General features: G+C 40.1%; 1 protein-coding gene across 1 annotated transcript in view; it reads right to left on the bottom strand.

Moving 5' to 3' along the window:
• Positions 1-387: 387 nt before the first annotated feature.
• Positions 388-14,269, bottom strand: part of arap1 (ArfGAP with RhoGAP domain, ankyrin repeat and PH domain 1) — a 54,289-nt gene continuing 40,407 nt past the window's right edge. The window contains exons 21-34 of the mRNA XM_080054010.1: positions 12,606-12,818; positions 11,902-12,007; positions 11,671-11,818; positions 10,505-10,588; positions 10,178-10,255; positions 9,929-10,046; positions 8,913-9,026; positions 8,684-8,829; positions 8,501-8,583; positions 7,606-7,665; positions 5,196-5,259; positions 4,759-4,920; positions 3,248-3,285; positions 388-2,861 (exon numbers count right to left, since the gene is read on the bottom strand). Of these exons, the coding sequence (XP_079910136.1) occupies positions 3,265-3,285; positions 4,759-4,920; positions 5,196-5,259; positions 7,606-7,665; positions 8,501-8,583; positions 8,684-8,829; positions 8,913-9,026; positions 9,929-10,046; positions 10,178-10,255; positions 10,505-10,588; positions 11,671-11,818; positions 11,902-12,007; positions 12,606-12,818 (1,397 nt within the window). The 3' untranslated portion in view covers positions 388-2,861; positions 3,248-3,264. The remainder of the gene's footprint in view (positions 2,862-3,247; positions 3,286-4,758; positions 4,921-5,195; positions 5,260-7,605; positions 7,666-8,500; positions 8,584-8,683; positions 8,830-8,912; positions 9,027-9,928; positions 10,047-10,177; positions 10,256-10,504; positions 10,589-11,670; positions 11,819-11,901; positions 12,008-12,605; positions 12,819-14,269) is intronic.

Raw genomic sequence — 14,269 nt, 5'->3', positions numbered from 1 at the left:
GCCTCGTTGGTCCCTACTCCCTATACATATTTGTGTTTACAGTATTTGAAAATGTAGGACGTGCTGTGTAGGCCTATGTGTCTGAAGCCCAGCGTGCTGTGTGAGTGTGTGTACATTCATTTCAGCAAAGCACTGGGGAAGTAAACACAAAAAAACTACTGGATTACCATGTGGATAAATAAGAACTGCAGGGCATCAACCTTTTGGAAAATAGGACATGTCTTACAGTGTGAAAGGAACTATAATTATATGCAACACACAACTAGCTGAATGTGTTTATTAGAGTTTCAGAGATGCAAAATCAGGAAAATGCAGAGTAACGGAATATAAAAAAGAATATACCCTGCTTATAAAAACTATTCAACAACACTTGAGTGTGTACTTGTACTTTGTTTATGCTGTTCTGACAGTGATCATCATTTTAAAAAAATAAATAGGGATCTCAATAAATGTATCCAAATGAGTTATTAATAATGGAAATAACATTTTCTAACATTGTGTATTGTTTTTATTTTTTTATTATATATATATATATTTTTTTTATGTGCTGCAGGATTGGTTGTGGGTGGGGGTGGGATGTGGGCGGGGTGTGTTCGGGGGGGGGGGGGGGGGGGAAAGGGGAGAAAAAAATTATTAATCATTGTATTGTATTTGCTTTGCAAATTCTTTTGATGAATAAAAAAACCTTTGAAAAAAAAAATAATGGAAATAAAATGGTGTCAAGCTACCCGGAACAACTGCCTGTAAAAAGTTCCTCAGAAAGAGGCAAGCCCCCCCCCAAAATCACCACTGCTGCATTGGTGCTGCACCTTTATGGCTGTGTGAACCACTTCAAAATGTCAGAGGGGATATATGAGATGTGTGAAGCAGAGTGGAATAACATTGTGCTGTGAAGAGATTGACAGGCGCTTTACATCACATCACCGTCTCCAGAACGAAGCCCTTGGTGGAGCTGTCACGCAAACATAGACAGGTCCTATGGTCCAAAACCTCCATTTGATTTAAAATGCTGATTGACTGATTTGTTTTAAGTATGCTTATTTAATAAGCAGGACAGAGTAAGTCTTTGTAATTAAATCTTTTACCTAATTGTGATCCATTTCTAACTCCTTTTTGATGATCATGGACATTTTCAAAAACGTACATTGTACATCCATTGTGATGTAGCTGTTGAAAAAGAATTAGACATGAAAACACGCATGCGCACAGACACACACACAGCTCTAAAAAGTGTTTTTATCTTACATTTAGCTGTACATCATGATGTCTCCCCAGTTTAAGTAAAGAAAAAAACGCACTGCTAAACAGCAGCTAGCGCCCTCTGCTGTCCAAATAAATAAGGAATGTTTACAACAGGGGAAACCTACTTCAAGGTGATGAAGAAGGGCAGTTCAATGCAGCTGATGGTGCAGCTGCTCTGGTTAATACAGATCATTTCCTGGCTCTTCTTTTGTTAAATTATATACAAGTAGAAAGAATGATACTAGATTATAATGTACTTTAATTACAGATTTAAAGTAGAACTTCTGTGCCGGTTTTGTTCAGCTAAATGTAAGATCAACAAACTATAATAACAGACTTTTTTTATGTTACAAAAATTCATAATATAAAACTTCATAAATACTGCTGGTTAATGACAAAACTGCCCATGTATGTATATTTACTGGATATCCTTACTGGATATATGAAGCCTCACAGACTTTAGGAATGACCTTCAGAGAGGAGGCAGTTCTGAGGACTGTATGAGGACAGACAAGAATACTGTTTAGGGCAGGGCAATATGTTTTGAATAGGCAAATATGGTTTGAAATGTGACCTACTAAAGGTGGGTACAAAGTTTATTCGATTCAAAATCAGGGGCTATAGTAAATCAAGTACTTCTCCTACTGTATCACATAGTCCAACAACTCCTGGCAAAAGCCAATTTTGCCATCAGTTTGTGACATATTTCTAGGAATATTAAGAAAACCAAGGTGTTTACAGCACATGCCTGTCCTTTCTTCAGTCCCCAGAAAGGCGAAGTATTTCAAAACAACAAGATAAGACTGGTCAACTCAACCATGTACGCTTATGTACACACACTGGTGCATATATGCAGACAAACGGACACAAGCGAAAACAAGTAAGTTTTGCACAGAGCAGTAAAATGTGAAGTAACAGAAAGTGATCCATCGCCTGTCAGTTCTCCGTCCCCGTCTTGGTCCCCGTGGAACAAAGCATGGACAAAATCAGGTCACAGTCTTCAACTACATCAGCTTTGCTTACAAGAGCAACTTTGAACTGCAGGATTATTCCGACAGTTATTTGACCAAAAGTAGAGAAAGAGCACTCAAAACAACCACAGTGTAAAAATCTGATTCAGCTACAACTATAAGTAAACAAACTTCAATCTGATATTTAAAATGTATTATTATTATTTATAATTTCATTTAAAAAATGCTAAGCACTCGACGCTAGTGCCTAGAATAACCGGACAAGTTAAAAAGTCTTTCACATGATAAAAATGAAGGTTTCTCTCAGCACGTCTTTCTCTGTCCCATAATTCAATGCAGTGATTGAGTCACATGCCTGACGTCTGAATCTTCAGGGTGATTGTGGCCCAATCAAACTGTCTCTCATTCATCTTTAATGCCCCAGCTGCTTCTAGTGTACATCAAGTCAAGAGAAGTTCATTTGTGGCGAGGAAACCAGTGGCGGTTATATTTTACATGTGATCCTGTTGTTTCCGTTTACTTTTTGGTCCAGTTGGTATTCAAAAGGAGCAGGTGGGAGTGTAACTCTCCGCAATCCAGACACAGAACGTTTGTCCATCTCTGTGGTCACTGGAATGATTCAAAGTCATCAGAGGCCGACCGTCCGCCCTTTAAAAGAGCAGAGTGAGTGGTTCAAATCAGTGTTGTCACTTCCTAAACTTTTTTATACATTACAATATGTACATTGTATCGCAGCAGACTGAAACAGGCAGCTCTGAATGTAAAAATAAAATGAAGTCATCCAGACTAGAAATGCCTCGGAGCCATGGCAACCAGATATGAGCTCAATAAGCAAGGCAGGGCAGGTAAACGCAGATACACAGCCCGACAGATATATCAACATATCAGCTCCAGCCGACAAATAATGCTTTATATTTCACTCAAACTCTACAACCTTTAACCTGTGTGCTCTAATACAATAGATATATACCATACAAAAAAAAAACACTGATCAAAATTGGGATTTGGGAATTGGATCGTAAAAATTGTCTTACCGGCCTTACAGCGACCATTATCGAACATCTCTAAAGAGCTGAAAGATAAATGAACAGAGGGGGTTATTACAGGGAGGGAGATGGGCAGATGGAGAGACCAGGAAGGTGAAGACAGTGATGGACTGAAGACAGGAGGGAAGGGTACGGTGAAAGAGATGAGTAGACAGGCACTTGTTGGAGAGGAAAGAAAGAGAGATGTGTTGTTGTTAACATTCAGAAGTCATACAAAACATAATTGGATTCTCAAACAGGAGCAGTAATATTTTCTCTCTCACACACACACACACACACAAACACACACAGTCAGTGTTCCATTTACACTTTACGTTGAAATTTGAACGTATCGATATGCAGCGACTCTCTTCCCCACAAACATCTTGCAACAAACCAGCTTCTGCTGCAGCCGCCCCATCACCAAAGCAGTCACACCCCCTCACCCACTCACAACAACAATGCATCCAGTTCATACACTGAAAAAGACGAGGATCAATGGAAATGATCTGTAGTGGAAGTAACAGCAGACTTGTGTACTGCTCAGTCTAGACTAATTAGAGGCATGCAATAAATGGCTAGAAAACAGCAGGAGACAACTGCATCATCAAATTGTGGATATGAGGTCCCACACTACCAAGACTGAGTGCAGAGATAATTATTTTGGAAGGCTGCACTCAAATGTTCTATGGCAATAAGAGGGTGACATGATGTTAATGTTTTTGAACGGGTCTCTGGTTTAATGTCACTGACTGCACTTCAAATATAGTCCAAAACAAACTACAGTGGTGTTTCTCAAATGTTTGCCAAATACACAAAACCTGTGATGTGGCAGCAGTACTGTGAAACACACAAGTGTTAACAATATTTTGCCTGCAGGCGTGAGTTCACTTCAAACATGGTTCTGTTTTTCCCTTGGTGTTTTGACACAAGTGTTGGCAGAGCCTCGATCTTGTTCCTGTATAGTGGGTTTTCATTCCAAGCCTCCTACAATATGAGGATTTAGTTGTCAGCTCCTCTGCACATCATCGGGATTCTTAAATTATTTTTGACACAAACACAAACTACTAGTAATTTATTGTCTTGTCTTGGGATCCGGGGCTCACAATAACACACACACATTTCACAAGGTGGTGTATTTTTGGACAAAATTTTTTTAAGAACCCAGATGCTGTCATGATGGTTGAATCAAAGACAAAATCACGAAACAGAGATTATTGATGCTGCACAGGTGCAACCCCCAACTTCTGTCCTCTTTAAATAATTTGGACAACTTAATGTGCACCTTTTTCATTCAGAATATTTAGATTAAGTAGAATCCTGAATAAAGTTCTGTTTTCTAGTACATTTTACACATCTAGCAGCACCCTTTCAGTGTTCATGTGTTCTCTTGTGTGAGGGTTGAGGTTGAGGGGCTGGACCACCTGTGCAGCATGAATGTCTCCGATTAGCCGGAAGCTTTAGATTTCAGCTCGCCGGTTGGTCCTAGATTGTTCCCAGTGATTGGTAGGTTGACTCACAGCAAGCGGGTCTTGGCTGAAAGCGGCTACGCTGTTCCGCATTTCATTCTCACTGCCACGCAGCGGTATCAGTGACACGTTACCATGACGCGAATCCTGAGACACGCGGCTCACTGACTGTGTCTGCTGGAGTCCGTCCTGAGGCCACACGTTGCCGTCGTACTTTGATGAGGCCGAAGGACAGAAGGACAAATGGGAGAGAGGAAGCAAGGAGACATTTTACAATACTATCAGCAGTGTGTATACTGCACTGTGTCATTTTCAAATTTCCTGATAAATTGTTATAAATGTCTTGGTCAATTCCATTAATGATAAGGACCACTTATACAAAACTATGGGTCTGTCTTTTACAAGCCTTAAAGATTTTTTGTCCTGAAGTGCATCAACATTGTGTGTATGTGTGTGTGTGTGTGTGTGTGTGTGTACTGTGTACCCACCTGGATACTAAACAAAGTAGCGTACCACTCCCTCATTTCCGACTGCGTGTCACAGCAAAGATACCTGCAAATAGATTAAATAGAGGGCCATAAAGTGAGAGAGAAAGTCTGATAAAAATTTGGAGGTTGCCTGTGTGTGTGTGTGTGTGTGTGTACGTGTAGGTATGAGTGTGTGTATTGAGTGTTTTCTTGGGAGAAAAGAAGGCATTTGTTGAAGAGAACCCGGAGAAAGATAGAGAGGTAGTCAAGGACATTATCTGAGGCTGACAGCCACTCTTAAGGTGCCTGGTGGAAGTGCTACGAGCGTAAACACTGACTGTGTGATTCCTAATTCACCTCCCATGTAAGATAAACACCAATTTGGACTTTCAATATTCCGTGTGTGTGTGTGTGTGTGTGTGTGTGCGTGTGTGCATGCGTAAAAAAAAACATGTATTTGTGTCTGTAATGTCGGTGTGTGCGTGTGCATATTTTTAATTCCACTCCAGCTGCCGTCACATTGCCCCGCAAATAATCATCTGTGCTGTGGTACTGAATAAATATCATTTATACAATTATAATTATGAGCATACATTTAAACTGCAAAAAATGTAATTAAGTGCTCTCTACTGAGACACAGCAAAACATGGATGTGTACACTGGAGAACTAGACCTTATACAGTGTAGTGCACACTGCCAACATAAATTTAGGTACAGTCAGGAGATTTAGCACCCGTAACACACACACAGACACACACACACACACACACACACCAGTTTCCCTAGCTTGCATCATTAGAGCCAACAGAGCTCATTTATTGCCTGTTGGGATTCGAAGTGAGGACAGTCACCCTGATCTTGCACGCACACCTACAGTACAGAATTCAGCCACGTCCTACAATACATTTACTTACTATGCAATTAAATGAGAACACTTCTAGAACACTACCAGCCGCAGAACAGTAAATGCTGCTTGTTTATCGTTGTGGATTTCCATTAAGACAATGAAGAAAAAAGTCACATAAAATTCTTATGAAGGTGTATAAGTGTCTGGTGACTCAAGAATGCACTGTTTAAAAAGTGCAAAGGACAAAAGGGGGAAATTAACAAGTGTGAAAGAGTTTAGAATGGAGAGAAGCAATAGCGACATAAAACTTAGCAACATTAAGTGCAGGTGGGTAAGTAAGATTGGGAGAGAAAGGTTCAGTCAGCCCATTTTTTCGCCTCCTCCTTCATTAATGTATCCATATATTCTACCTTCTTTCTTATCCCTAACCACTCCTCTCTGAGTTTTTTTTTTACATGCGGTAAATGCAAAATGTCTCGCTTAGTAACACAATATCTCCCCTTCAGCATGACACTTTGCCTCTCTTCTTTCCTCATTCCCCCCTTGCCATCTTTATCTTTTATTCTACATTCTCTTCCTCTGTATGTCTGCATTTTCCTCTCAGGTGTGTCGTTCTATTTTCTGTTTTTTAGCTGTGAGTGAATAAGCATTAACAAGATGTTACAGCCTACAGCGTGACGGGAACAGCACCCCCATTACAACATTGCTGATGTCTACTACTCTTGACAGCAAAGAGCATGCACATGGATGTATACACATTTCCAACTGATGTGTGTGTGCACACACAAACACACACAAAATGTATGCATGTGAACAAACCCTGAGAGAATAGAATAGGGGCATGGCTACAGGTGTGCTCGAGTGTTTTCCCCTCCTGGGTGGAGCCGACCTTTCGTGCTTCCGTCTCTGATTCTCACGCAGGGATCTGACCCTTTTTCTCTGCCTGCGGAGAAACCTCTAGCTTTTTCCCCTTTTTTTCTTTTACATGGGCCATGTTTACATGCATACATGTACAAAGCTGCCACAGCAGTTTAATACTGCCACTAAGGGCAAAATTAGACAGCATCAACAGCTGACATGTCAAAACGACTGAAGGCTGCACGCTAATGCAGAGAGATAACACGCTGTAGAGGTTATTGGAGTATTTTACTAAATAAATTGTACAAAAATCATCATTCGAATCTATTCACCATACTAAACTAAATACATAAGTGAATAACATTATGGGGAGTAATCCGGGAAGCCATGAGACGGATTTATCATGTTATTAGTTTTGACTATAATTGAAACATTGGCACGTGTAAATGTAGCCAGTGTATCATCCTTTGACTATCTTTGGACAATTTACAGAGGGATACATGAACAAATACACACATACATATTCAAAGGAATTATTTATGAGCCAGAAATGGTCCAAACTAATGAAGAGATTTCTAAAGTTCCACAATGTAAATATAGCTTGGAGAGTAGAGCTTATAATTAACCATGTATGTGTGTTGAAGAAACAACACAAGCAGAAATGCCCTAAGCTGAAAGCTTAGTATGATGTATAGTGACAAGAAAACAGTGGACAGCTCAACTCACCACTGCTGTCTCTCTGGCTTCTCTTGTTTCTTACTCTCATACACGACCGTCAGTCCCCAACTAGAACAGAGAGAAAAATAGAATTTGTTCAACATTGCATTTACAAATGTCCCAGTGTTTGTAATTGCTAGGCTCAGTCTGCCCCCTAGTGGTCACTCTCTTTACAAATCAGATAAGGAAAATTATGAAATGTAACAAAAAAATAAATAAAGAAAATGACATAGGTTTAGCCACACATTATTCCCTTAACATATAATGGTATAGTGCAAATGGGGTGACAGAATGGTCTGTATAGTTTTAAAATGACAAAACTTTAAGTAGGCTCAGAGGCACTGACATATTTCAAAAATAAAACGCTGGATTCAAATGCCTTTATCCATATACATTAGATTTAATTTATAAAAATTAATCTTTTGATAATTGTCATATGAAATCTTTCTTGCACTTGGTTGAATTATTTAGTGGTTTTATACTTTACCTTCAAAAGACAAAACTAGTCACATAGATAAAAGGTTAAAAAGCTAAAAATTATGATCTGAATTTTGATTAAAACACTGCATTTGGCTTAATAATATCTCCTACCAGTGATTTTGTGTTGCAGTTGTGTTGTTCTGTTACATACTAAAGCTATGGAAGTGGTGTGCATTAAGAATATCCTTTCGGAAAAAAATTAAAATCAAAAGGTTATCAGACTTTCATCTTTCAGCAAGAAAGTTAATATTCACACCCATTATACTCTGCAGATAAAAATGTATGTAATTTATTTGTGCACAGTGAAATAAGTGATAAACCACTGTTGAATGATTCTAGTGCCATTAGGTAAAGAAGCCCCCTGAAACACAGTAGTTGTGAGGAGGAGGGAATGTGACATCATTGCTACACTGCATGTGCTCACCATGTCGGAGGTCGGAGCTTCTTCTTCATACCTAGGTAGACCTTTAGGTTTTTTACTTGCCACTCACGTTCCGGACGGTTACTCTGATAGACACAGACAGAAAGAGAGAGACACACACAATAGATGAGCCTGTGAAAGTATGTGATGTGAAAAAATTGTGAAGAGTAAGTCTATCCATCTCACTCTGACTTCCTTGTACATTCTGAGAGAGTTGGAATTGAGGATGAAATATCGATCGTGGAAGCTCCCCGATGACAGTCCCAATCCCAAGATGCTCCGCTCTTCTCTGAATTTCATCATCCCGTGTTTGGATACGTCCACTTTACTAGCTGCAGGGCAGAATGGGACATTGTTAACAATAACAATGCAGTGAGTTAAAGAGAATGACTTGGCAGTCGGCTGGTGTGTTTACCCAGGTACAGGACCATGGCGTCCATAGCAAGATGCTTCTTAATGAGCAGATGGGAGTCAGTGCCGAAGGAGTGAAGGATGGGTAAGACTCGCTCCTGATAGTGCAGGGGACGCTCTGAAGACAAGTGACACAGTGATGAACATAAAAGGTCATATCAAATAATCTGAATGAGAATTTAAGCATTATAAAAGGAGGATAAAACATGACTGCCATTCCCAGAGAAATATGTTGAGCTCGTCACGGTGATTGACAGTTCCCAATGTTTATAGAAGCTTTAAAATGAGTGTGGCTCTATTCAAACAAAAACTTGTGACTTGCAAACAGGTTTGTGTTGTTATGCCTACATACCAAACTCAAAATACCTTTTGTTATCATGACACACAAGTGACGTCCAAAGTAAACAAATGGCTGACAGAAATTCCCTCCACCTCTTCTCGTCACTCATACTGTTTTGAATTCCTCATTTCTATTATCTTCGCCTGTATTCTGCAGGTTGGTCAGGTTGCCATTCCTCAGGCCAATTATGGGAAATCTGTACGATCATAGTTGAGTGTTACTGGCATTGGATAAGCCACCTACAGGCTTCCCGGTGGGGAACCAGATGGCCCACATGCCAGGCTCAAAACAAACCACGGCACACACACAGTCACAATGCGCAGAATGATCTTTTGGCCTCGAGAGGTGTATGTGTCACTTTGGGTAGGTCAGGCTGCAGATTGGATTGGAGAGCACTTTATAAGCTTTAAGTCATTTTACTTGTCATCTCTCATGTTAATTGCACATGAAACCATGTTGCTTTCTTACTAAAACAATAGAGTTATAACTAGGGCCCATTTTTACTTTGAGAAAAAAGACAGATTTGAAAAAATAAAATAAAAAAAAAAGTTTGTGAAGGACATAACTATAATTAAGACGGATTCACGTCCAAGAATGTATCATCTGCTTTATAATAAGAAAATGAAAACAAGTTAGGTGTTTGTCAACTATTGCCCTCTGCTTCTTCTCATCCGTCTCACCCATTTCCTCCTTGTCGCTGATCTCCCAGCAGCTCCAGTATTCTTTGTCTTTAACGGGGATGTTGCGCCGGTCTAGAACCTCGCAGATCAGCTCTGCTGCAGTCATAGAACCAGGGATCTGAGGGAGGCAGTAACACAGTAAGTACAGAGTGTTTCTCTCCTTGTTAAAGGATGACACTGTGGCCACACACTGATGAAGCCAAATGTAACTTGTGTATTATTATGTTATGGGGCTAAAGTCCCAGTCACCTTGACATGTTGCTCTGATGTGTCCTTCTTTTCCTCCAGGTACACTGTACAGATGAAGTGTCCTCCAGGTTCAGTACTCTGAAATGTCCGGTGCACACAAACATACAAAGAAAAAGGTCAGACTGAAATGAGAATACATATGCGTGCATGGAGACAATGACAAACTGTAAACCCATCGTCATATGTAAATTAGATGTAATGCTTATTAAAATGGTCACACACTTAGCCATACACTGGACTACTGAACAATATTAAAAACAGATTTTATGACACTTCAATGACATAAAAAATAAATATATTGAATTAAAATATACAAATATGACTCACAGGAAACTTTGTGTTGAGCTTCTCGCGCACTTTGATGATAACAGTGATCTCTTCCAGCTGCTTCTTTAGCTGCTGCTCATCCACCTGCAAACAAGAATGCACACGTTAATACACTTTAATTACAGCATCATGCCAGTCTTTAGACCTCTGTGCGATAATCCCTACCGGCATTTCAAACCTCTTTCTTTATTTATCCATCGCTGCTGCCAAACTAGCAGGAAACTAGAGATGTGTTGTTGATAAGGCTTGAGGCTGCAGTTTAATCTCATCAAAACAAGACAATAATGATACGATAAGGTTTTCAGTAGGTGTGTGGCATTCCTTGTCTGAGAAGTCAATTTTAACAATGGTTGCGGGGTTTTCATACTAAGCTCATGAGAGGCAGTCCCATAATAGAGTGTTTCTTCACCCTCCCACGCATTTCCTTCTCCCTTAAATCACCCCTTAATTTAAAAAAATTACACCATAAGTTGTCCTTATTTCATTTTTTCATTTCATTTAACTTTTATTTATCCTCGAGAGACCAATTGAGGGGTGACCCTCATTTTCAATGACGTCGAGTTCAAAACAAATTCAAAACAACAATACATACAACATATTCAATGCAAATACATCAAATACACAACAAGTGAAGAGAAGAGATAAAAAAACAATTGAAACATTTACAAAGTGGTGAAGAGTGGCAGCAATTAAAAGGAATAAAGTACAATATAGTCTAATTAAAACAGTTACAAGTAGAGTTTGGCAGATCCAGGATAGTCTGTTTAAATTGGCCAAAGGATATGAATGTATTTAGTTTAATTTTTAGCTGTAAGTTGTTCCAGGAGTCGGGGGCACTGAAGCTAAAAGCTGTCTTTCCCAGCTCAGACCGGGCTTGTGGGACATAAAGCATAAGTATAAGATTAAATTGGTGAACATTTAAACGATATTGCAAATAGAAAGAGAGTGACTGGAGTCCCTCATTGAGAGTGATTTGTTTGTTTTTAGCTTTAAAGTTTTTTTGGAGCTTGATCTAGACGCCAATATACTGTATAAATGCTATGTTCTTAGACATCTCAAGCTATTAGAGCTGGGCACTGTCTTTCCCAATGTAATCACTTGAGATAAATAAATCAGCTTGCCCCCTGCCCCCACCCCCTTGTCTAACAATGAGCAGTGAGTCTGACCTCAAAGATGAGTGTGTAATGCTGTATGAGGTCCTCTATGACGCGGCCTGCATTGAAGTCCTTTCCGTCAGTCTGTAACAGTGTGGGACCAAACACTATGGCCAGGTTATGGAGGTTCATCTGGTTCAGCTCAGAAAAACGCTGCACGCTGAAAAAACATGATAAAGCACACGGGCATAAACAGAGATACAAAGAGATACAAGACATACGGTGTGATTTTTTTATACTCACCAATAAAGATGGTTGATAAGGGCTTGTAGTGTCGCCTTGTTGACTCCAGGCAGTCTGTTCAACAGAAGCTGGTACTGGGAGATTTTCTTGCCTTCATCCTGAATGGCTGGGGAATGAGTGAGGGGGGAAGAGAAAGAGAATTAGGAAGAAAAAAGGGAATTTAAAAGAAAATCAAGATCAAACAGTATAAGGAAGTGTAAGGAAATGATAGAAAGCACAAGATGACCGATGGAGAAAACGAGAGGGAGAAAGCCATGGGAGAGAAGAAATGATCAGTGAAAGGGGGATAGAGACATAAACATGTGGACGAATAGAGGAAAAAGAGGGAAGGAAGAAATAACAGACAGCAGCGACCGAAAGTGAGATTCAAAGCGGAGTCAAAAGCGACAACCTTTCGATTAATAAAGATTTACAGTGGTGCTCTGATACAAAGGCCAGATTTGCTTGTAAACTGATATGCCAACAGATCCAGGCATATATGTGATTTCTGTATCAAAACGAGCAGCAACATTACACCTGACTCATAAACAGTAGCTGTAGCAATCTCTGCAAACTGATCCGGCAACTCAACCTCATAAAATAATGGCTACTAGGTGTAGGTAAAGAAATATTTTTCCTTTTTTGGATTTTGGGAAACTGAGCCATCCTTTAAACACAGCTCAACTGCACTGCGGCACACTGCAACATTATTCTGTGAATCTTACCGGTGGCTCCGAGCCAGGCGCGGTCATCTTCTGAGGTGAACATCCCCTCTCCTAACTCCCTAAAGAAGCGTTTGAGTGTGTTGGACACGTCGTCCACCTGATGCTCTCCTTCCCTCAGACGCAGACTGCGTGCGTCTCTCCGGAACCGCTCGCACAGCGCCGCCACGCGAGAGTTCACGCCGCTCTTACGATAGATCCCCTCAGACGTCAAGCCTAGAAAAAATACAGACACCATAACAAGCATACACATAGCACAATGTTAAAAAACACAGGCAATAAGACCATTTTTGGGTAGAAAAACCTGATATAAACTTGATATTCAACTGAAATAGAGGTATTATACTGTATGTGTGACAGCACTGATGTGATGGGGAAAAGAACACCCTAAAGCCGTAAATGCACTTGCTGTTAGCTACGCAAACGAGTGCGCATGGCAACATACACACGTATTCTGTGTCCGTTTGAAGTGTTGGTTGTGCACGTCCTCAGAAAATTAACATTACGCGTCCACAGGTCCATTAGTGCAATACTTTTCTATTACGGTAAAAATGAAAAAAACGTGAAAAAAATATATTTCAAGGCAACTGTCTGGAATAGATTTCTGAGTTTAAGGATAAAACTAAATATGTTAACTACGTCTATGCAAACGCATGGTTGAACAGCAAGTATATTGTCGGCTTTACACTTTTCTTCACTGTGTGTTATTTCGTCTTAAATTAGAAGAAAAAAATTAAATTGTCCTTGATGTCAAAAACTGCTAAAAGGATCCATTGCAAATCCTGTCCACTAGAGGGCTTTTGCTTTTCTAATCTATCTCTCTCTTAAGTCCTGTTCTTCTGTTAGCTGCTTTTGGTAACACTGAATCATGATTTAAAGCCTGTTTCAAACAAGTGTGTTGAATTCCTCAATCAAGTCCTGATTACAATGTGGTTTCCTCATGACAGACTTGAGCCACTTGTCAGGATCAGAAATTGCAAATCAAGAGCTGACAGTTCATTGCATGCTAACAAACAACATAAGTCAAAAGGATGTCCCTTTATCTTGCAGAAGGTTTGGAAAAACTCTGCACCCGTAAGGATGATTACCTCAGCTATTGTGTCATCATGGTAAAATGAGCACTACCAGTACACGGGGCAAGGGCAAGGACAGTTCTGCACTGGTTTCCCAGAAAGCTGACGAGAGGCATTAACATTGCCCAACAGGAAAGTAAAGGATATCAACATAATGAAGCCTCCCACACACACATCCATATCCCTATAAACACTGAAAACACACACGCATACGGTAAATGGAGGCAAATAGAGGCGTGAGAGAGGAAAGAAATAGTGACAGTTCATAGGGCCAGAAAGGAGAGAGGCGACCACACTAGAGTGAAAGAAGGCAGGTCAGCTGGTGAAGGTGGGAGAAATACAAAGAACAAGGAACGAGGGATAACGAAGAGAAAAAACAAGAGGAAAAGAAGGCAGCAGGAAAAGAGCAAGAGGAGTAATGTAAAAATAACAATTGTTTGATTGTCTTGCAGTCCGTTGGTCTACAGTCTATGTCTTTCAAGGAGCCAACACTCCTGTTATTATATTATCAAGAGTCACACGAGGACACACAGCAAGTGCCAAGTGTGCACACACAGTAACAGCAAGAGAGACGACAGCCACATTCAGCAGAGT

This window comes from Ammodytes marinus, assembly GCF_949987685.1.
Source record: "Ammodytes marinus genome assembly, chromosome: 3".
NCBI lineage: Eukaryota > Metazoa > Chordata > Actinopteri > Uranoscopiformes > Ammodytidae > Ammodytes > Ammodytes marinus.
The sequence above is the reverse complement of the archived record's forward strand: the minus strand, read 5'-3'. Positions and strand labels throughout refer to the sequence as shown.